The following is a 22,367-nucleotide window of genomic DNA, read 5'->3' as shown; positions in this document are numbered from 1 at the left end:
TTTACAAAGACCCTAACACACAAGCCAATGCCCATGGGTCATGATAGATGGTAGTGACCAAAACCCTTGAATATACTTTATTTACATTCAACTGAAAGAGAGTTCTCTCTTTGAAAACTATTCAGATGATCTCCTATTATGAAAGTTTTTTAAAAAGAAGGATCTATTCCAGCAGAACTAGCTTCAATGAACCTGTACACAAAATAAAAGCTGCAGTGGAGCCAGACTTAACTTACGTTAAATATTTTCTTAGTTTCACACTCCTGCAATTGTTTGGGGTTTTTTTTAACTCCTCGTTCCCCCACACAACAAAAAAATCCTTGCCTTACCCCCACCGTGTTCACACCCTACCATGCATTAAATATAAATGAACACTAATCTCTATTTTTATAAGCAACTTTTTATTTTGAAAATGGCTATAGTCAAAAAATGTTAAATTACTAAATTATTAAATATTTGCAATGAATTCCAACAAATTCCAAAGTGCATTTACAAAGGAATGCTGCTACCAGGCCGGCAATGACATGGTCACCAAAAGCTTCAGAGGTGTAATTTATCACCAGTGATAAATATAAACTTAATACCCAGCTGGACCATCTTGAGGACCTAGCTAGAGATGGTTCTGGGTGATGCTCGATCAGCAAGGAGGCCATGCCCCTTTTGGATTTGTCAGGATGATGATGAAGTATTTCCAAACAACCAACCCAGGCAATTCCAATAGTGATATGGAACTTCCGTGATTTTTTGGATATAGCTTTATGTATTACAGTCAGATAAATAAATGTATTTGAGAATTAACATTCTGCTTCTATCAGTGCAAATCTTGAGAATCTTCCTTGATTCAGTGAGGAATGTCTTTTTACCAGTGTAAGCTATGAACAGGTTCATTCTGCAGAGGCTACAGTAAAAGATAGAGACAGAAAACATGCAGTACAACACAGCTACATCTGCTGCAATTTATTTCCTGTGGAAATGTAAGGATTTCTTGTGCTGGTGAACTTGCTGTCTGGCTCATTTTAGCAAGATTTTGTAGTTATGTTGCCAGCTCTTTATCTACACCTAAATGGATATTAGTTTGGTCTTTTTTTTTTTTTCTGGAGAGCTACAGCACCCCAAATTCAAAGAAAGGACTCCAAACAAAAAGGGACCCCGTAACTGCAGACTCTATAGTATCACAAAGGCCAGCTGTGATACATGCTGAAAAAGGACATCTTCCCAAACCTTTGAAGATAGAGTTAGTATATTTTAAATTATTTTTGTTCTAAAAGTTACCAAGAAGCCACAATAAAACTGCTGAAGTCCATCTCCTAGGCAAATTGCTTCCCCTCATCATTGTCAGTTCTATACATAATTTCCACCATTGTTACAGTATGCCTCCATACTTTCTATTCTCTATTACCCTGTTGCATATTGACTTCTCCAATATGCTAACCTTTTGTGGAGATATAGATATATGCATGCATGCATGTATGCATGCATAAATTGTGAGAACATACAAAGGAAATTGATTAATAGCAATTGAATCATAAGAAATTCAACCCCCAAACAAGTACAGGCAGAGATGCAAACCACCACCATCATACCCTCATGCATAGCACTGATCAATATATCGACTTTACATGGTTTCCTGAGGATCAGAGTGGAGACCCCCCATCAACTAAGACTACATCTACACTACATGCTTGTTTTGGGATTGTGTAGAGTATGTACTTGGGTAGCGCCCTCCAACACAGGTATAAGTAGCCATTCCCCACTGCCTCCCCCCCACCAGATCCTTTCCTCACCACAGTGAAAGGCTTGGGCAGCAGGGAGCAACTGAAGCCTTTGCCTGACATGCTCAGCTACACATCACAGCATGGACGCAGTGTGCTATTCACTGTAGCATGTAGCTACATGTCCACTACATGCCACCATAGATGCTCAAATCCAGGGATAAGGAGCAAAAGCACATCAGCTGTTTTTAACTGAAGTGGCACATACCATACAGGGAATTAAAGATCAATAGCAGCACCAGAAATTGTATCTGGAAGTGAATAGGGAGCCAGTGGAACATCTGGCGTGCCAGTGTAATGGGTGACCTGCGGCTAACATCACTAAACAAGCACCCTGTTCTGCATCAGCTATAGTGGCTGGGTGGTCTTCACAGGTAGGCCCCATGCAGAGCACTTTACAGCAATCTAATTTGGAGGTCACATGATTGAGTGCGTCAAGGGCCACATCGGAGAGAAATGGCCATAATATTTTGGGAAAAAGCAAGTGGAAACAGGCATTTCTAGTCACAAATGTCTCCAAGTGTACCTGGGGAAGTTATCCCACCCTTTATAAAAGAGGTTCATCTCCTGTACCAAGTGGCTAGACAGGTATTTCTGCCACCTGGATGCTTCCACCAACCAACCAACCATACTCTCCATCTTATCTGGATTGAGTCTTCGTCAGCTTGTTCTCATGCAAGCCCGTATTTTAGCTGAGTAACAATATTCTGCCCTCTACATTTGATGAAAAGAAAGTGTAGGCCATGCGTCATCAGCAGAATGATAACACTGCAGCCCAAATTGCCGCTGTATGATTTTTAGTGGCCTTACATACACACTGAACAGGAGAGATGACAGCAACGGACTCTGTGAAACTGCTCCTGAGCATTCTTCCAGTCGATGAGCAATTGCCTTTAATACCTCTATCTGGGATCTCTGTGAACGGTAATAGCAAATACCAAAAGCAATTCTCTTTCCTCCAGCCAGGATCAAAGTCAAATCAATGGTATATTGCAGGCTGCTGATTAAATCTAGTATGTCCATTCAGACTCTCTGACACTTATTCTTCACTAGGAGATCATCAACCACTGAGACCAGTACAATCTGAATATATCAAGTAGGATTGAGAGCAGTCAGGGAAATCTGAGGACCCTAATTCATCTAGAGTTGTCACTCCACAAACTTCTCAATAGCCTTATCCAAAAAGAACAGGCTAAAAGGACAGTGTGTGTGTGCCATAGTTAGGCAGATAAAGCATCAACATCAGGATTATTAAAAGAGGGGAAAATAGCAAAATGACAACGTTTGCCATACATTAAAAATTCAGGCCTAAATTGTCCAAAAATTATTAATGTGATCTGGCTTTATAAAAAGACGGAGGAAATTGAAATCTAAAATCCCAAGAACAAAAAATTATGTTCAGGTTATGACAAATCAATAATAGCAACAAAATTACAGCTACTTACAGCTGCTCCCATTTCTTTTTTGTGTCTAAGAACTGCAGCACACAGTGTGAGGACATTGTAGACTAAAATACCTCATGTACTGTGACACTGAAGCATAAATAGATGAGCTAACAGGATGCAATGGGTCATCACTTCTTTGCTTTTACTGGTTCAATCAATTTTCACAGTCATGGAACAAAACACCTAGAAAATTCTTTCAGGGATCCCAACAATATAAATATGTGGTACGAAAGGTTTTTTATACCGATAAGACATATATCTATATATATTTATCTATATAAAATGTAATTACCCACAAAAGTTTGAGTCCTAACCTATACAAGCCCTGAGACAATAAATATCTATGCCAGAGAGAGCCATGAAGAACATTAGGCACGTAGCAAATGCAAACATCTGCTGCATGTTTTATTTTACTTGATATTTCTGTTTGATCCAACCTCTCTCACAGTGTTTTAGCAAGTCACAGTAATAATGTCATAGGAAAAATGCTCAGCTATGGATTCCCTCACTTAGGCAAAACTTTTCAGTGAAATTAGGTGGAGTTTTGCCTAAGTAAGAGTGAACCCCAAGCTATCAAATTCATCCAGATCGTACTGTAAATAAATATGTAAATATAAGCAAACATTTTACCTTTAATTAATAAAAGCTGACAATAATGCACTTAGTCTCTATTCTAGCCAATGGAGATATTTCAAGCACTGTCCATTGTTGGAAAGTGTGGAACAATCTCATTCTTACCAATTGACATATTCCAACATAGGATATGAAAGGAAATTAACTTTTTCCCCTAGAATATATATACACACTAATTTACACCAACTGAGAATTTGGCTCACATATTTCATATTAATATGGATATAGTTTTAGATAAATTAGTTGAATTGTTTTTCCTTAAATAGGCAATTGAGGAAATACTGAAAATTGCACACTCCACAATCAAAAGCGAAGGTCAAGATTTTCAAAAGTGACTAGTGATTTGGGGCATCTCAGTGTTTAGGCACTCGAGACACCCCAAGGAGGAGCCTGATTTTCAGACACTGGATGCACAGTATTTGTGAAAATCAGATCATTTTCTAATGTCACGACTTGGGGCAAATCCCAAAATAGAGGCATCCATAATCACAAGTGCAGCAGGTTCGATAACTACCAGCTACTGCTTTTCATATGACCACAGTAGGGTTGGTCAAAAAGTGATTTTAGCATTATTAGCATGGTCAATTCTTTCTAAAGGAGAGACATACTGCTAGACTGCTCAAAACAAATAATGCACAAACAATTTTTTAAATTCCATTGAAGGCCAGTAACTCTGTTTCTCTTCTCTCTCCCCAAGTCAATGGAGTTGCATCAGATAATTTGAACTTTAGATACTCAAATGTAGTTCTGAGTATATTCCAAGGGAATAATACAGCTGTAACATAAAAAGGCATGCTCCTTTGTTCTGTAATTGAAAGGGGTACAGAAGGAAGAGAACTGCAAACAACTGGTCTTGGAAAACATATTTTTGATGCTTCTGCAGCCTAAAAGGTCTCTCTCTGCTTCAAAAGACCTTCACACAGTGGGTAAACAAACACAAATTCAGCCACATTCCTCTGGCATTACTACCCATGCACACAAAAAAGGATTCAAAGTATGATAGTGATCCTGGTCCCCAAAGCTTTAATCATAAGATTAGGCAGCAGCAACAGCTACATGTACTAACTTTCACTGGCAGCAGGTTGCGGTATCTTTTATTTTAACAGCAGTATCTTATCAGTTTCTAAGAGACCTGTCCACCTTTCACATTTTAAATCCCACCACCGCATTCAACTGGAGATTACACAAAGAGCAATTTTAAAAAGAGATATTTTGTCTAGCAAATCCTCAACATTGTGTTCTGAAACAACTTCAGTTGATATTCTATCATAGTAGTCAGGAAATCTGAGCAAAGGGAGGTTTAAACAATAAGAGCCAGATTCTGATCTCCAACTCATGGAAGTCTGGTCTCAGAGGCTGTCTCCCACACAGCTGCAGGAGCATAGTCCTTAGGTAACAGTGTGTTAGGCTCACCAATAGGCATGTGATCAGAAAAGGTGTCAGTTCTCTCAGACTTCCCCCCCACAGCAGGAGCAGTCCATAACATTTTTTAGGCAAATGTCAGGAGTCTGAACCAAAACATATGAGCAACACAGTTCGTTGTCACTAACGTTTAAATAAAACAAGTTATTAGAATATGAGAAAATAGCCAGAATGTATTTTAACTGTAGTTTGGTACTAAAAGTTTTAGGACATCAACGAAGGCTCCTCAGATGAGTGGGAGTCATTCTATTAACAACAATGAGCTTCTGATCAGACTTTTGGAAAGGAAAAATATATATTCTTAAGATTTAAAATTGATGTGTTACATATAAGCCATGGCTTCACAGAGCCTTGGAAAATTATTATTTATAGTTTACATAGTCCCAAGTATAGACAGGGTCTATAAAGCTTACACTCTAAGAGCTCAGTTGTGGTTTTGCCATGAGCTCAGAGAAAGGGGCAGTGAGCTGTTCTGCATACTGCCACTACCACAGGGGCAGACCTATACTCATGCAGCATTGTTCTTCCAGCATACCCATGTGGCTGTGCTAGCTAATGCATTTGGTTTGGGAAAAGCCAGGGTTCTGCACATTATTGCCCAACTTCATGGGAAAGGTGAGGAATAATGTAGCAGCTCTATGGCACCGGTAACTGGCAGAAGGGAGCAAGGGGTTGCTGCATATATAGTAAAGATTGCTTGACACTCCCCATTATAAGACCCTGTTCTTACCAGGTTAGAACTTTGCCAAACTTTAGCCAGGTTGGCTAAAGTTTTCCATGCCAAGTGATTTAAAAAACAAAACAAATTAAAAAAAAAAGCTTCAGCTAAAGCAGTTCAGCTGTTTCTGATAACAAGCTTAAAGAAAAATACATCATTTTTCCCCATATTCAAATCCTTACAACCATTTCACTGAGAAACTCTAGTGCCTCCATACTTTGAGGCAGGGCCTTGAAATTTGGCAGAGTCCCCACCCTTGTGTGCCCCAGGAGGGGGCAGATAGGGGACAAGGAGCAAGGGGGGGATGGATGGGTCAGATGTTCTGAGGGGGGCAGTCAGGGGGCTGTGGCCTGGCTGTTTCAGGAGGCACAGCCTTCCCTACCTGGCCCTCCATCCAGTGCAACCCCAATGTGGCCCTGGGGCCAAAAAGTTTGCCCACCCCATCAGAGCATACATGATGGGGTTGAACTGATGTCGCACTTACAACTGTATTTCTGTCATTTCCTAACTTTTTTGAGTGCTTGACTTTGCATCATTAATATTCTTTTAATGTTAGGGTTCCTTAACATAACTATTCTTTGTTTTTAGACACTACCTATTTACAAGCACTTTTTTAACAATACAAATAGACTCCCTGACACAAAGCGCTTACAGTCTTTGGACTTAATCCCGTGAATTCATTAGAAGTCTAAGGATCCAGGCACTAAAGGCAAACAAAAATGCCATAACAAAATGCAATATGGACAAGCCACAGGGTCTGGATTTGGGTCAGGCCCTTACATGACCTAGCCAATTCCTGCTCTCCTTACCCTACACAAAGAACATCGCAAGAAAAGTATCATAGCCCAGGAGCACTCACACTGAAACATGTAACTACACACTACTAAACAAACAGCAGATTAGATGAATATTGGGTGAACAGATTACAATGGGTCTTGTAAACTGAAATAATCAATTTAGTTCTACAAGATTAAGTGACACAAAAATAAAATCCCAACCAACAAACCCACCCTACAAAGAAAAAAATCTCAGTAGGCCACAAAATATATTAAAATGCACATTTAAAGAGAAGATGTGTTATTGAACTTTTCCAGCTGTCGTGCATTATTCTGGGAACTGTCTGGATTAATTTTGATGCTTGGGGACCAGTAATATAAGATGCCCCCTCCTAATATAAAGACACAAACAATGCAACAGAACCCTCCCCACCGAACACTTCATTATATGAGCCAATTAAAAGCAAACAAGCAAGATGGATAGAGAAGGCCAACCCTACTTCTCTTTTTGGTTTCATACGGTTCTTTTATACAGATGGTTTCAGAAGCCAGTGTCAGGTGAAGAGTAAGCCCTTACTGAGGTAACCATTTCCCCATATGGTGCCTCTGTATCAGCAAGATCGGCGTGCTTAACTGAGCAATTATACTGTAGTTTTGTAATATTTATTGAGACGTCAGATACCCAATTCTCCTCCAGATGCAATATGGCCTGCTCTCAACATCTGTATCAGGTACTCAGTCAGGTCCGGTCCTGTAACTGGATATATCCAGACAGATGCCTGCATCTGCAATGAGCCCCACTGGTTTCAACAGGACTCCTCACAGGAAAGTAGGGCTGCACATATGGGTTTAATGGCAGGAGCAGGGGCTTAGAAAGAGACATTTTGTGGTGCTCCCAGAAATGAAAATCACAACTCTAGACTCCAAATGATGGAAGCTGACTTTCACAATAACCTTACTACCTACCTACACAGAAGAACTGGCTTTAGCATGGTTAATGCCTAGGGAACAAAAATGTCAGAGACCTCTGTGTAAAGGTCATCACATCTGTGACTCATGAAAAACCAGAGATTGTTTTATTTTTTTGGTTTTGTTTTTTTAACTCAGTGGAGAAACAAGACTGACAAAATGATAACGTGGCTGTTAGAACGTGGGGCAGAGCTATCAACTACAGTTACCAAATGCAACAGCACAGAGGATTACAGACTGTATGAATGTAAACAGATTAATCTAAGTCTCCAGATAATCATTGCAACACACAACCGAAAGGTTAACAAAAGTGGCAATATTAAATGGAATATGTTAGTACTTTTGCACAAACCATGAAATTCCCACATCTCTCAGAAGGGAATAGCGAAGTCTCAGAGGTAAAAATTACCAAGGATGAAATTACAAATGCTGTATAAATGCTCACTCTGGGCAGGTCCCCAGAGAAAGATAGATTTTCTAATTATTTCTTTTTAGCCAACTTCACCATCAATGTTTAGTTGACCCTTTGACAGATTGCACTGCAAACATCAAGTAATCCTCAGATAGACCCTTTTAGATGGATAAGAAAATAATTCTCTTCACAGTTCATAGATGGAGAAAGAGACACAGACACAAAGGGATTTGCCAAGGCCACATAGTTCATCAGTGTCAGAGCTGGGATATGAATTCAAAAGTTTCTGTTTCCAAACCATTACTTGGTTTCCACGGGAGAAGGCTGCCCTCTTCAGGTATGTACATTAAGTAATAAAGTATAGACTCAGAGTATAATATGAATGACAAAGTTTACAAATGAAATCATGTTAATATTTACCTAAACTTCAAGTAAGAAGAGAAATCATGAAAACATATTCCAAACTAGCAACATGCTACATCAAATTTAGTTCATTAGCAACAATAAACGAGTTTTTATATTTGTAAAGTATAAGAAATAAAACAAAACAATTCATTTTCTCTCTTGTATATTACTATGAACTTGAGTTAAGGCAAGGATTGCTTGTCCGGGAAATGATTCACTCAAATATCATACCTGGGAGTGCCTCCCACTCCCAGCTGATTCATCTGCAAATAGACACTATTACTCATCTGGAAATAGGGATGGTTTTTCTACTACATTAATAGGTTTCATCTACATTACAAAACAAGACCATGGCAAGAAAGCATTTTTCTTTCACATCTTCCAAATAGCAAGACATATATGTTTCATAATACAAAAATTGCTCTCACCCCTTTTGAATGCCTCAAGGGCAAATTTTTGAAGAAGCAAGGAAGCACTCTTATAATATACTGCAGTTCAAGAGGATATGAAAAACTCAGCGCCAGATTAACTCTCCTGTGGGCCTGAGGCTATTAGATTTTGTGGGGCTCCTGTATACAAAGTCTTTTTCCTTGGAAGGAGTTTGGTGCACGAGGGGGCTGGGGCAGGGAAGTGGGGTGCAGGAGGGAGTGCGCAGCCAGGGAGGGAGTTTGGGTGCAGGAGGGGATTCTGACCTGCTACAGGGGGTTGGGGTGACGGAGGGGGCTAGGGCAGGGAATTGGGGTACAGGAGGGAGTGCGGGGTCCAGGAGGGAATTTGGGTGGGGAGGGGGATTCTGATCTGGGGCAGGGGGCTGGGGCAAGGGAGGGAGTGCAAGGCCCAGGCACTTACCACAGGCAGCTCCCGGCCAGCGGTGCAGCAGGGCTCAGGCTGCCTGCCTGTCATAGCCCCACGCCAGTCCTAGAAGCGGCTGGCTAACACATCTCTGCGGCCCCTGGAGGGAGGGAAGCAGCGGGTCTCCATGCGCTGCCTGCGCTTGCAAGTGCTGCCCCGTAGCTCCCATTGACCGGTTTCAGGCCAATGGGAGCTGCGGGGACAATGCTGGGGGCAAGGGCAGTGCGCGGAGCCACCTCCCCCCGCCCCATCCCTGCCTGGGGCCGTAGAGATGTGCCAGTAGCTAGCCACTCCTGGGAGTGGCGTGGGGCCACAGCATGCAAGCAGGTAGCTTGAGTGCCCTTTTAGCGGCCCAGAAATCACCATCTGTGTTTTATTTTTGTGGAGCCCCCTTGAGCTGGGGCCCTGGGCTGCAGCCCCTAAAGGTCCCTGCCTTAATTTGGCCCTGGAAATGCTGCTCAGATATTTAGAGTCAAAACAAAAGAAAGACCTGGGAAATGCAGAAATTTTGATTTACTGTAAAAATGTACAGTATTTGCCCTCTGTTTTAGTAATATACGGAATTCATAGAACTGATGGCAATGGAAGATCCAGGCACATGTAAGAGAGAAGAAGCAGTAATACCAGGAGCAAACAGAAACAGGCATTTACTACTTTGCAGGGAAGGAGAGCTAATGATGGATGACACCAAAAAGGCTAAGGTGTTTAATGCCTATTTTGCTTCAGTCTTCACTAAAAATATTAATTGTGACCAGATGCTTAATATAATTAACATAAAAAAGAAGAGGAAAGGAACACAAAGCAGAATAGGGAAAGAACAGGTTAAAGACTGTTTAGATAAGTTAGATGTAACTTATGTAAGAAGTAAGTTAGATGTCAGGGGAAGCCTGACGAAATCCATCCTAGGGTACATAAGGAGCTAGCTGAAGCCATCTTTGAATGATTCGCCATTATCTTTGAGAACTCACAGAGTATGGGTGAAGTCCCAGATGACTGGAGAAAGGCAAACATAGGATCTCTCTTTTAAAGGGAAACAGAGGTCCAAGGGAACTGTAGACCAGTTAGCCTAACTTTAATACCTGGAAAGATACTGGAATAAATTATCAAACTATCATAAACAACTAGAGGATAAGCTGATGAGTAACAGCTAACATGAATTTGTCAAGAAAAATATCATGCCAAACCAACCTAATTTCCTTCTTAGGAGCAGTAGACATGATATATCTTGGTTTTAGTAAAGCTTTTGACAGTCCCACACAACATTTTCTTAAGCAAACCAGGGAAATGTGGTCTAAATGAAATTCAAGTAATGTGGTGTACTATTGGTTGAAAAATCATATGCAAAGAAATAGTTATCAAAGGTTTGCTGTCAAACTGGGAGGGTGTATCTAATGGGGTCCTACCAGGTTCAGGTCTGGTACAATTCAATATTTACATTAAGATTTGGATAATGGAGTGGAAAGTATCCTTATGAAACATGTGGATGACACCAACTGGGAGGGCTGCAAGATGACCTTGCGAAACTGGAGAAATGGTCTGAAAAAAAAATTTACAAGTGCACAGTGCAACACTTAGGAAGGAAAAAGTCAAATACACAAATACAAAATGGGGAATAACTGGCTAGACAGCAATACTTCAAAAAAGGTTCTGTGAATTGTAGTGGATCTCAAACTGAATATGAACCAACAATGTGACTGAGTTACAAAAAAGGGTTAATATTCTGGGGCGTATTAGCAGGAGTGCAATATGTAAGATATAGGAGGTAAATGTTCCGCTCTACTATGTACTGGTGAGGTCTTCAGCTGGAGTATTGTGGCCAGTTTTTGGCATCATACTTTAAGAAAGGTGTGGACAAATTGGAGAGAGTCCAGAGGAGAGCAACAAAAGTGATCAGAGGTTTAGAAAACCTGACCTATGAGGAACACAGGGTTATGTTTTGTCTTGAGAAAAGATGACTGGGGGGGGGGGGGGGGAGAACTGATACCAATCTTCAAAATACATTACGGGCTGTTATAAAGAGGATGATGTTCTCCATATCCACTGAAGGCAGGTCAAGTAGGAATTGGCTTAATCTGCAAAAGGGAGATTTAGGTTGGATATGAAGAAAACTTACTTAACCATAAGGATAGTTAAGTACTGGAATAGATTGTCAAGGGAGGTGGTGGAATCGGTGTCACTGAAGGTTTTAACAAACAAGTTAGACAAACACCTACCAGGGATGGTCTAGGTGTACTTGGTCCTGCCTCAGTGGAGATGATCACAGAATCCTAAAAATTAGAGATGGAAAAAGGCCCATTAAGTTATCTAGTCCATCCATTACATACAATTGTGCCTTACTCTATGTGTGCGTATGTGAAATAGAGAAATATGCTGCTGTATATTTTCTATAACATGAACACCCTAATGTCTACATCTTTAAGAAAATATCCTACACAATACAGATATTTATTACTTCTCAGACTGACTAACAAAATATGGCTGAGAAAAAACTGATAGGATTTATACTAGTTTCTGCCCATTTCCCTCTTACTACAGTAGCTGACCAAAAGATCATTTTTAGTACACCCGATCAGCTAATCATTGACTGAGACCCTGTGACCTAAAATAAAGCTTCAGCATGTAAGCTCATGCTCTGATACATTCAGGGCAGAAGACCTGATATTTCAGACATCCCTGCTAATTCCAAGATTGCAAGCCCACTCTCAGACACTTCTATAACTCTATTCACACATGTACTTCACGCTGATTTGCTCCACAGGTGGGTATTTGTGACCTATTTTAGGCCTAGTGGGGCTGTGTATAACAACATTTGTGACCCCAATCTGAAGGTATATTTTAAAGATGTACCAGTTAAAAAATTGCCATCTCTAGCCATGAAAAATAAAGTGATCTTTAAATATTAACTAACTAAAGGCTTTTGTACTGTAACTTGGTTGGCAAATAAAGCATAATGAATGTGTTGGGCACAAGTCCTTCCCCAGCCACCACAAATGCAAAGAGGCCAATGAAGTGTACGTGCTGGATTTGGACAGGATTTGTGAAGCTGAACAGCGGGGTACTTAGGAGTCGTAAGGTAGGTCTGCACAACAAAAACGGTTCACAGGCTAGCCCATCCAAGCTAGCTTGAAGCTGCCTAACCTGGATAACAATAGCAATGAAGTCAGAACAATTCAGGCTTCAGGGTGGGCTAGCAAACGGATTACATACCCAGGGTCCACGCTGGGTTTGCACTACTCATGCTAAAGCCAGCTGCCTTCACTCGTATGTTACCCATACAAGGTGGATTCACATTAGCTCAGGTAGACTAGCTCATTCACAGCTTTTGCTATGTACACATACCCTTAGGGATTCCCCCCACATATCAACATAATCAGGCTTTGAGGAATAGTACAAGGGTCATCAGGGTGGGAGGGTAGCTAGAGTGATGCTGGTGGAACCACTGGCAACTTCTCCTGCTCCAACCCCAAATGCCTCCCACAGATTAAGAGATAGGGGGCAGAAGGGCATTCTGCAGCCTCAGACCAATAGTGGCCACAGAGAGGCTCCAGAGCCTGGAACAATTCCCTCCCTCCCCCGCCCCCCGCATCCCCCCCCCCCCCCCCCCCCCCAAGCACCACCAGCAGAATAACAGGGAGGATCTGGTCCTTAAGTGAGCCCAGCAGCTCATATTTCTTTGGATTACTAGCAAGATGTGACAAAATTCCTGCATCTGGTACTCGAGTACTACTAAATAGCATGGGATTCAGTATATGCTGGCTAGTTAGTGCACCTGGGAAGCTGACTAACAACAGAACTGTGCCCCTTTTAGTTGTTGCAGGAAAAGGAAATAATTTAACTAAAATGCCTTGACAGTTAAATGACAGACCAGCCACAGCTGCAAAACCGAGCATGCAAGGCAATCTGGAACAAGCAGGCATACAAGTACAGGCAGCCTACAGCTGCAGAATAAAGTGTTAGCTGGAATGTAATATATTCTTCTGCAAAGAGACAAAAATAATGTTAATAGAATCCAATATCTACAAGAGTCACTACATCCTTTTAACAGGTTACATAAATCACAATGCTACTTGATAATTGGACATGATCTTCCTCTAATCGGATAGGCACCCGCAGGAGCTTCTGCCAGTTTAACTAAATGAAGACATTACCTGTGAAAGACATGGGAGTTGCCTGTAATCTTTTATGAATATTATATGTCCCTCTGTTTGTTATTTTGCTGGTCATTGTATGACTACCAGGGCTTAATTCCAGCAGGAATTTCTGCGGGAAAGGGACAGGAGTTTCAGATAGCCCCATTTACCCATATTTAAAGGGACAATGCAGGCATCATTTCCTTCAAAGTTTACCTTAGACCATGCTAAGGTCACCTGTCTGGCTGATAACCCAAGGGGTGGGGGGTGGTTCTCAGGTATACACAGGGGGTCTTCATGTGGGAAACTGGAAGAAAGAACTTTGGGCTGATAAATGGACAAGCCTGAAACACAAGGGGGAGAGACAAAAACTGACAGAAAGGAGAATGAACCTGTCCCCAGAAGTAGGGGCATCTGGGAAGATAAACCTACAAGACTACCAATGGGGAGATTCTTGCTAAGAAAAATATGCATGTAGACTCTGCGTTGTGTTAAGAACCCTTTTCTCTCCTTACCCTTTGTTCCTACTGTTGAGATTAAACAACACTTTATTTAGAAAAGGCTGTTTTGGGTCACTACATTCACCACTGGTCCCAGCTCCCTAAGGGAAAAACTGCTGAGCAATCACATTTGGTACATGAGAACGGTAGCCCAGCACTCAATCTAAGAGCAGGAGAATCACAGGATTCCACTCCAGGGATCCCAGTAAAGGGTTGAGGTCTCAAACCTGGAAGGGGTGCTCTTAGAGAGAGACACACCACAGAAGGGCCCAGAAGTGCAGTTAGACCTGAACCACGACAATACCATCTCACATCCAGGCAAGAGAAATAAGTAGACAATGCCTTAGAACAACAGGGCGGCAAAAGTGCCAGGTACATTTACCATCCCAGGCATAAAAATCAACATACCAGCCTTTCTGATGCTGATGCTGTTAGTGAAATGACTAAAGGGGAAGATCAGTTGCCATTGGTGAAGAGAATTTTGCAAAATTGCTAGATTATATTACATGCTGATATGACAAATTACATTGATTGACATGACAATGACAAATACTGGCCATTAAGTCCCACTAAGCACCATTAATAATTAAGTCACACAGCTAGCTATATTACTTCTCAGTTGTTAAAGAATGTTGCTTAGTTCCACAAGAATTAAAAAACAAAAACAAAAATTATTCACAGTATTATAATAGCAGCTATGTATTTTTATATAGATTTAGGTACACACTAAATAAAGAGCATCTACCCATAAGCTCTAGGCATCTCTGATGGAATTTAAAAATTCAACAAAATTAATACCCAAATATATCTGAAGTCCAGAAGTATAATCCACTACGAACAAACTAAACCACCTAAAATCTCATGCCACCCTCCCATTCCAACAAATTCCTTTCTCTCCTCCCAGTATTTTTAGGGTGGGGTTGGGGTGGGGGGGAGTGGGAATTAGCTCTGTATCTAGGGAATGAATTCCGAAGTTGTGGATCCCTCACAGCAAATGATCAGCCACCAACAGCACATTCTCATCTATACCAATGGGACTGCAGCTCATGCACTTCTGCTATGCTATGGCAGTTTGGCAGAGAGAGAGAGAGAGAGAGAGATCATCTCTCAAGTAGATCAGGAAACATGGAAAGGCTAGATTTTGTCTCCTGTCCACAATACTGCTGCTGCTCCAGGGGAAGTCTCTCAGGTTCTTGGGGTTTGCTTAGCTCTTGTGAGCTGTTGCTTTTTTTGCACAAGGCTCTCTGTTTTTGCTTATGCACAACTCACAGCATTCTGATTACAATAATTAAATGTGAAAAACCTATGTTAATGCAATGTCTGAGTTGCAATTTTACATGCACAGACGTCAGAGTTCAAAATTCTGTTTCCCACAGCAACTGTAGCTTAGTAACCCTTGTGCATAAGCAGAATTTTGCATTACTGCAAACACATTATGGTGCTAATATTTATGCCAAATACTGTAGATGGGCCAGAATCAGAAAACCTGATGTAGGGAGGTATGCATTATATTTGCACCACTGAGGTTAAATGCCCCCCCAGTCAGAGAACTTACCATGAGGGAGAAAGAGGGCAGGAGGTGTTTTGACTGTTACCCTGCCTCAGAGATCCCATCAAAGGAAAGGGGGTGGCTTTAACTCCTTCCAGGAGCAGGAACTACTGCAGGGAGGCACTGAACAAAGGCACACAACAATTTCTATCCCAATCAGTGCTGCCCCCAAGCACTGGAACAAGGGAACCTGTAGTTGCTTTGTTCCACCATCACCTCTTCCCCTAGTGGATTTCTGCCAATGGGGCCCTCTAGCAGAACAAACCCCAGGTTGAATTTGGCACTACATTTATTTATATTCTGTTAGATTTATTTAAAATTCATCCATGGTCAACATTTTAATCAAAATTGCATACAAAAAATGTAAGTATTGCTGATACGTGCAGAGGATTCAGTTACAATTGCCAAAGCTGTAATATTTAATACAGTGGCTCGCCACCTTTCCAGACTACTGTACCCCTTTCAGGAGTCTGATTTGTCTTGTCACAGCACACTATTACTGAAAAATTGCTTACTTTGTCATTTTTACCATATAATTATAAAATAAATTAATTGGAATATAAATATTGTACTTACATTTCAATGGCTAGTATATAGAGCAGTATAAACGAGCCATTGTCTGTATGAAATTTTAGTTTGTACTGACTTGGCTAGTGCTTTTTATGTACCCTGTTGTAAATCTAGCCAAACATCATGATGAGTTGATGTACCCCCTGGAAGACCGTTACGTATCCCCAGGGGTACGTATACCCCTGGTTGAGAACCACGGATTTAATATACCAAAAACTCTTAGGCTGCAATTGTACCATGCTCCTAGTAATGCTGTAATGATTCAAAATTACCTAGGTCAGGTCACTAAGCCTGCTCTCATTACACCTAGGCAGCACCGGATTCTTCCTTTCGTGGGGGCGGGGGGGGGGGGAAATCAACTGTGAGCCATTTCAAGGTTTTAAATTAGCTCCATTAGCCTCTAATCAAGAGAACTGCAAAACCTTATGGTTGCGGTCTTTCCCCAAGAAACAGGTATCCAAGCAGCAAAACTGAGAACCAAGCAAGAGGCTTGGTTTAGGCTTGACTCAGTGACTGTGCCAATTAGCTAGCCTCCTGACCTCTGGAGGAAGAAACCAGCTCTGTTCCTCCTTACCACCCCCAGACCCCAGTTACTAGCCTAAGTGGTTAAAAGAGCTATGCAGGGATAGAATTGGGCAACATTCTCCATTATGCTGAAGCTAGTGCTGAGAGGTGGGCAATGAACACATGCCAACTGACCCAAACTACAGTGGCTATCAAAAGTGGAGCTGAGCCCCCAATTCATCATGTCCAGCTCCTCCCCTTCACATGCAGCAGCAAAATGAGCTAGAAGACAGCTCTTCCCATGGGATGTGCAGGAAAACCTTCTAGGATGCTGTAGAAGCCATCAAACTGTAGGAGACCGTACAGAGCATGTATCGTGGAGGATGAAGAAAAGGTGAAATGTGGAAAGAGAAGAGAAAAAAGGGAAAAGCAAGCAAGTAACAGAAAAGGAGAAGAAATACAGCACAGCAGGACAGAAAATGGAGGGGGGAGAGGGGAGAACATAGTCAGAAGGGATACAAAGAAATTCAAGTATAGGTTAGATTAGAGGGCCTCTTTCCTCTAAAAATATTCTCAGATGGGTACAAAGGGGGAAAACGTGGATTATTTAATTTTGGAGCAGAAATTCTCTCTCTATTCAGTTTAGCTACCAATCTACTTAATTATCACTAGTAAGTAGACAGGTATCTGAAAGAAGCTGAAACATCGCCTCTTTTTAAACATTAGAACCATCCCCCTTTTGGAAGGCTGTGAGAGGAAGAAGTCCCTCAAAGACAAAAATGAAATGAAAAGCCTGGATAAAAAACAAACTTTGCCAAGGCAAGTGAATCTACAGAAATACCCTGTGACTGACCGAAACCCACGTCACAGGGTCCAGATCTTCAGCTGGTGTAAATCAACACAGTTCCACTGCAGTTCTGGTTGACTGTGCTGATTTACACCCATTGAGGGTCCAGCCCAGAGAGAGTAAAAATCGATGTGTTTTATCTGTGTGCAGACCGGATTCCTGAAAGAGTGAAAAATCAGCACAAGATCAGTTTGCCATGCACTGCAGGACACGTTATTTCTTCAATTTCAGTGGAAATATCAGCCATATTCTGCTTCATTATCTAAGGCTTTTTGACCTAAAATCATAGGACTGGAAGGGACATCGAGAAGTCATCTAGTCCAGGCCCCTGCACTCAAGGCAGAAGAGAGTGTTATCTGGACCATTCCTGACAGGTGTTTGTCTAACCTGCTCTTAAAAACCTCCAATGATGGAGATTCCACAACCTCCCTAGGCAATTTATTCCAGTGCTTAACCATTCTGACAGTTAGGAAGTTTTTCCTAATGTCTAACCTCAACCTCCCTTGCTGCAATTTTAAGCCCATTGCTTCTTGTCCTATCCTCAGGAGGTTAAGAACGACTTTTCTCCCTCTTCCTTGTAACAACCTTTTATGTACTTGAAAACGGTAATCCTGTCCCCTCTCAGTCTTCCCTTTTCCAGACTAAACAAACCCAATTTTTTTTCAATCTTCCCTCATAGGTCACGTTTGCTAGACCTTTAATCATTTTTGTTGCTCTTCTCTGGACTTACTCCAATTTGTCCACATCTTTCCTGAAATGTGACGCCCAGAACTGGGCACAATACTCCAGTTGGGGCCTAATCAGCGCGGAGTAGAGCGGAAGAATTACTTTTCGTGTCTTGCTTACAATACTCCCGCTAATACATCCCAGAATGATGTTCGCTTCCCCCCCCCCAACAGTGTTACGTTGTTGACTCATATTTAGCTTATGGTCCACTATGACCCCCCAGATCCCTTTCCGCAATACTCCTTCCTAGGCAGTCATTTCCCATTTTTATGTGTGCAACTGATTGTTCCTTCCTAAACAGAGTACTTTGCTTTTATCCTTGTTGAATTTCATCCTATTTACTTCAGACCATTTCTCCAGTTTGTCCAGATCATTTTGAATTTTAATCCTATCCTCCAAAGCACTTGCAATCCCTCACAGCTTGATATTTTCCACAAACTTTATAAGTGTACTCTCTATACCATTATCTAAATCATTGATGAAGATATTTAACAGAACCGGACACAGAACTGATCCCTGCGGGATCCCACTCGTTATGCCCTTCCAGCATGACTGTGAACTACTGATAACTACTCTCTGGGAACGGTTTTCCAACCAGTTTTGCAGCCACCTTATAGTAGCTCCATCTAGGTTGCATTTAACATAAAAATCCGTTCTACACTCTGCAACTCATCTACCATGGAGTGCCAAGCACTTCCCTCTCACAGTAAATCTATTTAATTAGATGTAAACACACTTCCTCCACTCTCTCAGATGCCAGCCAAGAATCCCAGTTGATTCCCTCTCAGCTACCAGCTCTCATAAAAATAAATAAGTTACACTGAAGACACAGCGCTAATTAGTTATGTATTTAATTAAGAATCAGGATTTTCTGACAGAACACCATGAAGCCAAATTCATTCCTAGTGTAAATAGACAGAGTAACTGTAAGGAAGCATTTGGCCTAAGTGTCCAGTCAAACACCAGGATAGATGGTAAGACTCGCCAGGGAGTGAGGCTACTTCCAATCATAAAGAACATGGATCGGGGGGGGGGGGTGAGAAGAGAGCAGGGGATCTGCAGAGAAACTGTGCCTGTGCACTAGCTTTGGGGTACTCTGTCCTTCCACACACACCCATCAGGCTCCCAGGCTGCATGACTGCAATAGGTTGACCAAGGCAGCCCCCAGCCAGCAGTTCCTCGGGGTTCCCCTTTTAGTGGAGTTTTCAGCACAGTAGTGGCTCTGTAAAAACGTCGACGTAGCCTGAAATTGCAGACCCATCTCTCAGGGTAACTGTGGAGGGGACCAGAAGAGAAACAAAGGGGCAGCTGGGGGAGAAGTGGGGAGGGCAGTTAAAGAATCTCTTCCCAGCACAGCTCCAAATTCCACAAAACCAGGACTCTGGAGCTTATGTGCTCAGCAGGATAGACACCTATTGGAACTTTTCATTTTCCTTGGGGCCTACAGGAATGGGGTTTCCCTTCTGCACACCTCCTAGGGTGTATAGCTGTAGAGATGATCTCCTGAAGATCTTAATGGATTAAGATTGTCTAGCAGGAGCTCCTACTTCAAGTACCTAAAGCAGTGCATGTCTCTGAACTGAAATGAAAAACGTAGAACTGTGAATCACAATAATTCCTACGTCTATTACAGGTGGAAAAACAAAAACAAAAAAACCTGCCAAAGACTATTGGTCCTCAAATCAGTGGTCAAAGAATACACACAAATTAAAAAAAAAAAAAAAAAAAAACAGTGTTAACCTTCTCATTGACAGCACAACAGCACTGCTCTTAACAGTGAAACTTACTCCTGTGCAGAGGGCCAGCATAAAGGTCTTTGTAACATTTAAACTTTCAAAATTCAGCTTATGTGGAAGATAGGCCTTGTGCTGGTCCTCTACAGAGGGGCAAGTTTCAATCCAAAATTCAGATCTTACAAGCGTTTATCATCAAAAGCTGGTTAATATCCACCATGCAAATCAGACATTCAACTTCTGTTTTTTTTTTAAAGCAGAACTGTTTCCATTTATTATAAACTTTGGCTTTCTATGGTTTTGTTTTGGAAAGTTAATTTGTAATAACATCTGAAGCTGTATTTATAGTGCATGTGTTTTCCTTTTGCAGTTCTAAGGCTTGGCTACACATCTGGTGTGAATTTCAACAACAGGGAAGATCAGTTAGTAATGCACAGATAGTCTGTGTTTCAGAGATATCTAGAGACAGTTTTGCAAAGCATGTAGCTAATCAACTGTTTTTATTTGAAACTTCCTTTGACGCACTTGATGAAGAGGATTCTGGGACACATCTGAACTTCTGATGAGCCAGCTGGTGTGGCTCAGCAGGAAACAACAAAGTCAATAATCTGGAGCCAAAGGAGTAACATGGTAGCAGCTGGCACCTTCAAGAAAGAATTCCATGACTCTTTGCCTGCAGTTAGTTAATGGCTACTATTGGTTGGATAATGGATCAACGTTTTTTTTTTTTTATTTCTCTTGATCAACTAATTACATACTGCCAACCTGTTTTAGAGCACATGGCTCTGACTTGGCTGATTAGATTGGGGTTAACTCACCAATATTGTGATATATGTAAATGAAAGTTACTAAACCTGAACCAACAGACCATAAATTCAATAAACGAGCAGATAAGGATGTGAAAGGCCCAGGAGAAATAAGAATTTACAGAGTGCAAGAGGGTGCACCACACAGGTATCTGTGAGATATGAGGCAAGAGAAACATCAAACTGTTGTGATGACATGAAACCTAAATGTTGGTGGATTGTCTGGGGAGAGTCCAAGATTCTCTGGATCTTCATATATCACACTATTAATAAAGGAGTATTTTAACAGCTTGGGCAGCAACCTAGCATGGCAGGATTGGGTACAAAGAAAGTTTTGGCACCTGGGAATAGCCTGCTTAAGGTTCATGCCCCTGTGAAAGGTGGGAGGAAGTTGGTTTGGGTAGAACATTTTCACAAAGAGAAATACCCTCCTTGGAGATGCAACTTTCCCTCTCATTTCTCCTGCAGTGGTTCCTGCTTCTCCCTTAACCATGACAAGCTCAGCTATACAAACTACCAGTCAGCAAGTTGCCTCCACATTGTTCTCCGGGTACGTAACTATGTTTTTGCTTATGAGGCACCATCCAAGATACCCCATAAGCCAAAATGTGATGTTGCATTCTAAATGCCACAGGAAGAAGGCCACAAAGAGGAAGATGAGGCATTTGGGCTCAGCCCAGAGGCAGCTGGTTTTAGCAGGAAATGGGTGTACAGACACAAGCTGATGCGGGTGATCGTGAGAAGAGCTAGCAGGCAGGTAAAGGGGAAGGAAGGAAGAAAGAGTGGGAGAGAAGAAGTGGGAGAGGGTGACAGACATCTAGTAGGTCAATTATGACAAAAGCAAGAGATCACAACTTTCATTATAACTAGCTGGGACAGTCCCTTTAAACTGTGACATTTCTGGTAAATCACGATATCTGCTCATCAAGATTATCACCATGAGTGATGTGTAGATCTTAGGACCTGCCCAACACAGAGCCCAATTTTGCAATCCGTACTCACACTGGGTAATACTGTGAATAATCCCAATTATCTGAGCAGGGCTACGGAATCAAGCCTATTTAAATAAGGACAGCTAAAGGCCCTATCTTGTTCCCCTAGAAGTAAATAACAAAATCCTCGCTAGAGGAAGATCAAGCCCTAGACGTCAGTTCAAGTAAATATCCTTTGAATTTTATTAAACCATTAGCATCATCTGTATTTTACTTCTCTAATATCAAGAGAATGGGTTTGTACCACCAGCTCTTGTAAAATCCCTATTAGCTCACAGTGGGTTTTAGATCACACATGCACACAGCTTGATTCTGATTTCCTGGTGGAGTAAATTGGAGATAACGCCATTAAAAGTTAGTTAAGTTTACATTGGTAACTTCATTAAGTTAATAAACTTCAGTAATCAGGCTCAGAGTACATTTTGTCATTTAAATCATCTGTTTTTATTTCTGCCGAAAATGTGTGTACAGTAATAGTTATAGTAGTCCTGCAGAAAAGAAGTCAAGATAGAGGACCATAACTATGGCCAGAAAAAGTTATTGTTAAAGTGACAGTAGTTCCGGGGGGCTCTATTTATTCTCAAGTTACCTCACATAAGTGAATAT

The 22,367-nt window shown here is 41.5% G+C and overlaps 1 protein-coding gene across 9 annotated transcripts in view; it reads right to left on the bottom strand.

Annotated features, from left to right (window-relative positions):
- The window catches only part of MBP (myelin basic protein), a 190,367-nt gene that overhangs the window by 119,163 nt on the left and 48,837 nt on the right, over positions 1 to 22,367 (bottom strand). For 5 of the 9 annotated variants that reach the window (XM_042860443.2, XM_042860446.2, XM_042860444.2 and 2 more), the window contains exon 3: positions 11,618 to 11,671. The exons of the other annotated variants lie outside the window; for them this stretch is intronic. In XM_042860443.2, coding sequence (XP_042716377.1) covers positions 11,618 to 11,671 — 54 coding nt within the window. The remainder of the gene's footprint in view (positions 1 to 11,617; positions 11,672 to 22,367) is intronic. 9 annotated transcript variants of the gene reach the window in all.

The sequence above is a fragment of the Chrysemys picta genome, chromosome 2 (genome assembly GCF_011386835.1).
Source record: "Chrysemys picta bellii isolate R12L10 chromosome 2, ASM1138683v2, whole genome shotgun sequence".
Classification (NCBI taxonomy): Eukaryota; Metazoa; Chordata; order Testudines; family Emydidae; genus Chrysemys; species Chrysemys picta.
The sequence above is the reverse complement of the archived record's forward strand: the minus strand, read 5'-3'. Positions and strand labels throughout refer to the sequence as shown.